Source organism: Austrofundulus limnaeus, unplaced genomic scaffold (genome assembly GCF_001266775.1).
Source record: "Austrofundulus limnaeus strain Quisiro unplaced genomic scaffold, Austrofundulus_limnaeus-1.0 Scaffold1346, whole genome shotgun sequence".
Taxonomy (NCBI): Eukaryota; Metazoa; Chordata; class Actinopteri; order Cyprinodontiformes; family Rivulidae; genus Austrofundulus; species Austrofundulus limnaeus.
Genome location: NW_013953748.1, coordinates 11,230 through 17,113, shown reverse-complemented (window position 1 = coordinate 17,113; position 5,884 = coordinate 11,230). Strand labels below are relative to the sequence as shown.

Sequence of the window (5,884 nt, the reverse complement as noted above, 5' to 3'; positions counted from 1 at the left end):
GTTAGTTATGTACATTATACAGTTTTACTTAGTTATGTACATTATACAGTTTTAGTTAGTTATGTACATTATACAGCTTTAGTTAGTTATGTACATTATACAGCTTTAGTTAGTTATGTACATTATACAGCTTTAGTTAGTTATGTACATTATACAGCTTTAGTTGCAGTTTTTATTTATTTTAGTTAAATGTTTTTTCAAATTCAGTTTTGGTTATTTAGTTAGTTCTAGTTAAGYATGATAACCCTGGTCTTCAGTGCTCAGACTGACATGCAGATGAACCTGGGACCACTGGCCCCTCACCTGTTGGGGTCTTGGTTTGAATCAGGCTCTTTGTGGGTTTTAAAAGGTCAAACCTAAGACGACCTCCTCTTTTAAAGTTATTTTATCATTTGATATAAATCCTTCGTTCARACCTTCTGAGTTAATATTTATTTTCACATGAAGTCTGACAGAGGTCCTGATCCATGTGTGGACAGGTTCTGACTCGGTCCTCAGACGGACCAGCCTCTGTCTGACGGTCCTGTTGGGTTTGAATGTAGCAGGTTGTGTAGCTCAGAGCCATCCCTGACATAAACACAGAGCTAACACACGTCACAACATCAACAACTTTACACAAAATCACATCTTAAACAGCAGGAACACATTTCCCAGCAAAAGATTTAGTTTGTTTCTCTTCATTTAACCTGACAAGTCCCACCAAGAAAACAAGTCTTTTTGGAGTGAGGCCAAGATGTTGGGGGCAGTGTGCAGTTGTTGTGACAGTGTGTTTCATGGTTCTAACACAAAGACACAGCTTTTCTTTTCATTCAAATAAACAACAAACAATAATGAAGTCATGTTCTGAAGCCTTAGAGAAGCTGAACCWACGTCTAACTGTCTTTAAACACATTAACAACAGTTTAATACTTTTTGGGCTCTTTCTGACATATTTTGTGGATTAATAACTAAATATAGAATTTTACTAATATTTTAATGACAGCTGCACGTTAGCTCTGTGTCACACTTGGAGAACATGGTGACTRAAGTTCTGATCCCCTGTGGACAACAACACCACACAGCGGTAACACAATGACCCCGCAYGCACACATGCACCAGAACTCAGAAGTCTTTATTCCTAATAAATGTCATGCTACCAGGTGCATCCCAAAATCGTAATGACTTGGGTGGAGGTCTTTTTTTTGGAGGGGGGGGCATTGGTTGACCTGATGGACAGAGCTTCATCAGAGCTGAACAACAACAGAAATCTGAAGCTCCTATGTTGAACAGTTTCTGAGTTATAAACATTTTTACATGTCCTGACACCCCCTGTTTGAAAGGAGCCCCCTCCTCACATATGGGGTGTATCATAAAACCGTTGGCTGGTGCAGTGTAGGTCAGACTCATCTACAGTCCTGACTCATTTCATGTGGATCAGTGCAGCTGTTTGTGTGCTACGGTTGACCAAAGATCACTGAACAAATAAATATATAGTGTATATAATAAAAACCAGTATGAAAACATTATGACTTACACTTCACGTCTGGGGGTCATAATGAACAAACTGTAAGGAAAAYCTGAAGTTACTCACTGTAAACCTGCTGCAGCACCWGTGGTTCTGAAGACTAAACCCTCGCTCTGCTGCGACACTGTTGGAACAACAAACATGACTTCAGCCACAGTTTTACAACCAGAAAACATTTCTCCAGTCAGTGATCAGAAGTCAGCCAGACTTTATTTACTGTGGTTCTAACAGGAGGAAGTCCTGCAGCGTGCACTCCCACTGCACCACTGGTTCAGCTGCACCTCACAGACGCTGCAGTCCTCCTGTCCTCAGTGCTGTGTCGGCTCCTGKMCWCACCTTCAGTGTGGTGTGTAGATCTGACATGATCATCAGATGGGATGTTGTAATTATTTTAGATTAAATAAGACACCTCTCTGAGCGTGAAGCTGAAAATGTCTCTGAGTGTGATGCCACAGAACCGTCTTATGAAGCAGCTTTMATTTTTTCCTCCACCTCACCTGGTTTATTTTTTGTCTTACAGACTTGAGAGGTCAGGGATGTTAACAGCAATCTGTCAAAATGACGGACGGCCTTCACATTTTCCATCATTGTGTAAAAAACCAGTGAAATATGGAAAAGGCCTGAGGTTAGGTTAATGTGTGCTGCCTGTCCTGAGTCACAGACATGAAGAGCATCTTCCTCTTCCTACAGGATTATTTGATTATTTATTTCACTGATAGTTTTATTCATTTCCTGACTTTCTTTTCTGCAAAGATCCCAGAGAGGGTTATTTGGTTATTTATTTCATAAATACTGTTGTTTATTTCATTAATAGTATTTATTTCCTGGTTTGTGGAGAATAATGTTTACTTTAAGGCACCCCTGCGACGTCACACTTTTCTGTTACAAACTGACCCCGGCTCCCATCAGAGAAGAGACAAATCATGTGGTCCTCACAGGAAAAAGTTTGGGGACCCCTGCTTTAGAATTATTCTTTTTTGTTTTGTTTTGTTTTATTTAAAAATAACAAATAATTTATTTTCTGGCCTCATTGTTTGCGTGTCTCATCTTCAGCACTGAAACATTTCCACCTGCAGTCATGCAGTTCTTCATAAACTGCTGTAGGAACTTGATGAAGGTGAATGAGAAGGAGCAGGAAACCCAAGGTAAGAAGGTGACCTGCTCAGCAGATTATCAGATAACTTTAAAAGACCTTTCTGGAGTCTGACTCATTGGTTTTCTCTGCTCTGAAGTGATCAAAATCAAGATGCCACCTAAAGAGACAACTGCCACAGAAGAACTGCCCTATAACAAGAAGAAGGGGAATACAGAAGATTACCTCCTTTCCAAAATGCCCCCGGATGGCAGAGAGGTGCCGTTTGTCCTGCCAACATTCAAGACCTCCTACGTTCAGCCCAGAGACCTTCACTCCCCCAGTCTACAGGCTGGGATGCAGAGTATGTTACTTTGTTACTATTTCAGCTTGAATGTTTTCACAGGTTTATTGAAAGGATCATCCTCCAAGCTGAAAGTGTTGTCAAACTTGATTAAAAAAACGTTGCTTAGCAAAGTAGTAGTATTTCTGATCTGAGCATGGCTAATGAGAATAATAACCAGCTAATAAGCATCCAAGCTTTTGTCAATTAATGTTAAAAAAACTGTGCATGTATTTTTCCTCACCCAGGAGACATTTCAATATAACAAATCAACTCACTTTTTTAAACAAACCCCTTGATATTGTCACTACCTACAAATATCTTGGAATTACTTTGGATTCTCATTTGACTTATCGTGATCATGTACAAGTCTTAACCACTAAGTTGAAACAGAAATTATACGTTTATTCAAAAATTAGATCCAATCTGACATCTTCTGTTTCAAATATCTATCTTCATGCCATTATACTCTCAACCATGTCGTACTGTTTACCTGTTTGGTCTCTTACAACAAATGAAATCTTAGAACCCATAGTTAGGCTCTACAACAGGGCCTACAAAATTCATAAAAAACTTCCTGGTTGGACTCATCACTGTACAGTTCTTTCATTGTCTGATGCCTTGACTTTTCAGAATTATGTTTTGTATAGTGGTATTAATTTATATTTTCAGATCTTCCAAGGTGCCAATTATGGAACTCTCTGTGCATTGTTGCCCAAATCAAATTCTGGAAGTGGTCGTTCAACTAGATCTGTTACAAAAGGACAACTGATATTACCAACTTTTAAGAACTGTTACGGCCAGAGGTCTTTCTTCTATGTTTATACTAAAGCATGGAATGACATTCCTCAAAACATAAAGTCCATTTCAAAACTACAGCCCTTTAAGAAGAATCTTGTCTGCCATCTGCTGGACACTTTTTGTTCTGCTCATATTTAGACGTCCTATTTTGCAAATGCTGCCTTCCTGAAATTTGGTATGCTTGTTTGTCTTTGTGTCTATGGTGTATAATGATGTGATTGTGATGCTGTAATTCTGAGTGTTTTATGTGCTGCAGAACAGGAACCTGCTGTAAAACAGCAATTATGCTGAGTCAGGCTTGATTTTTAGTAATCTTTTCCTGCTAAATCAATAAATCAAATCAAATCAAATCAAGCTAATCTGTGCAACGCTATCTGAGGTGGCAGACACTTTGAGCAGGAAATGTGAAGACATGGCTGCACACTCTTGGTGAATAATAATGGACTTGTGTGCCTGCTAAAGGGCTCAAAATGTCTATGACCAACAGATATTTTAGCCAAATTTATTAAGAACTTGAAAAAATTTGAAAAGAAACTTGGACTGAATAGAGTTCACTATATGCTAATGTGCTAAACCAAGGGATGGTGAGCCCCAAAAAACGATGGTAGTTAGGGTACAATTTCAAACCAGGAGAAATGATTCTCTGACATGCTGGAATGGTTGACCTCCTGCTACAAGACAGAATGGGACACATTTTCCCAGAGTTCAGTGAAGAAGCTCTGTGGTTGCAGCAGTTTACTTCAGTCTCTGGTACCTGACTTCTCTACACATCATCATGTCAAATGGCCAAACCCATAAGGTCAAAGACCTGTATTTAACTTTAGAGTTTGTCAACTAGAATTTGGGTCTAAAGAAGGTCTAACTTTGAGTCTTGTTGGAGCTTATTGTTTTGGTCTGTGAGGCTTTGGCTTGAGACAGCTACAGGGTGCTTAAGGAGTAACATAAATAAATGATGTTTACAAGGTGTTCCTAATAAAATATGACAATAGTTGATATATAGCTAATGTGATGTTGCCATACAGTATATACAGTAAGTATTAGCTGGGCTTCTGCTAACAGACTAAGCTGAGGTTCTCCTTGCATGAAGCAGCTCTGTTGTTCTTCATCTGGCTGAGACATTTGTACATTCTCCTCTATCAATGCGCTCTGTTTCCATTTAAAAAGGCTGAGCATCAGACATAAAATAAAGATTCAGAGAGGATAGAGCTTACAGCCTCACAAACTGACATAYGTGATGCTTCTGAAATGACAGTAACAACATACAGTACTGTAAACTTACCCTGGTACAGGCTGGTGTTTAATAGGAATGATAAAAGTTAAACAGGTCTGCAGTGACACTGTTGGTGCCAGTTGTCTGAAGTAAAATCAGATACTACATGTTGATYATACAGTACCAGAAGATCCTGTTTCTCAAGGAATGAGAACAGTGTTTTGGTTGAACGAAGGAGAAGAATGTTTTCATCAAATTAATGTGTACAGCATGTGAAATGCTGGCTGGCATTTGCAGTAAGGCATATTGCATCATTTCCTGTTTGCTCTGCTGGTAACTGGATGTAGTTTGTTTGCTCACCAAATCTTTGGTTCTACAGAATTATCTTGACACAGTTTTTTACACATTAGCACACATGGACTCACTTGAAGTTGTTTTCAGCCTCCTCTATCCTGATTTGCTCTGTTTGTCAAATGTTTATCTAATCCTTTGCCTCCTTTAGCAATCATAGTACATGTAATGAATGTAGTCTTACTGTAGCTTTGTAAACAAAGAGCTGAACTGTGCCATGATGTTGAAAAGCCTTTAGCAACATGTGCACATGTAAGCAATTGTCATATATCATACAGTACATATAGACAGTTTTACACATACCAATGCACACGTGTATACCCAGTGCCTKAAGAATGTACATTCATATCCTCTTCTGGTATTCACTGTCAGTGTTTTACTTTAGTTGTTCGGCCCTTTACAACTGCTTTTTTATTGACTTTCATATACAAATGTATTTATAAACTAGATACCACATAGCAGTAACATAATGACCCCCGCACGCACAAATGCACCAGAACTCAGAAGTCTTTATTTCTAATAAATGTCATGCTACTAGGTGCATCCCAAAATTGTAGTGGCTTGGGAGGGGGTCTTTGTGTGTGTGTGTGTGTGTGTGTGTGT

General features: G+C 38.9%; 1 protein-coding gene across 1 annotated transcript in view; it reads left to right on the top strand.

Moving 5' to 3' along the window:
- Positions 1-2,557: 2,557 nt before the first annotated feature.
- LOC106535037 (tandem C2 domains nuclear protein) overlaps positions 2,558-5,884 on the top strand; it is a gene marked incomplete at both ends in the record, with an annotated part of 14,277 nt that continues 10,950 nt past the window's right edge. The window contains 2 exon segments of the mRNA XM_014031905.1: positions 2,558-2,649; positions 2,737-2,940. Coding sequence (XP_013887359.1) covers positions 2,583-2,649; positions 2,737-2,940 — 271 coding nt within the window.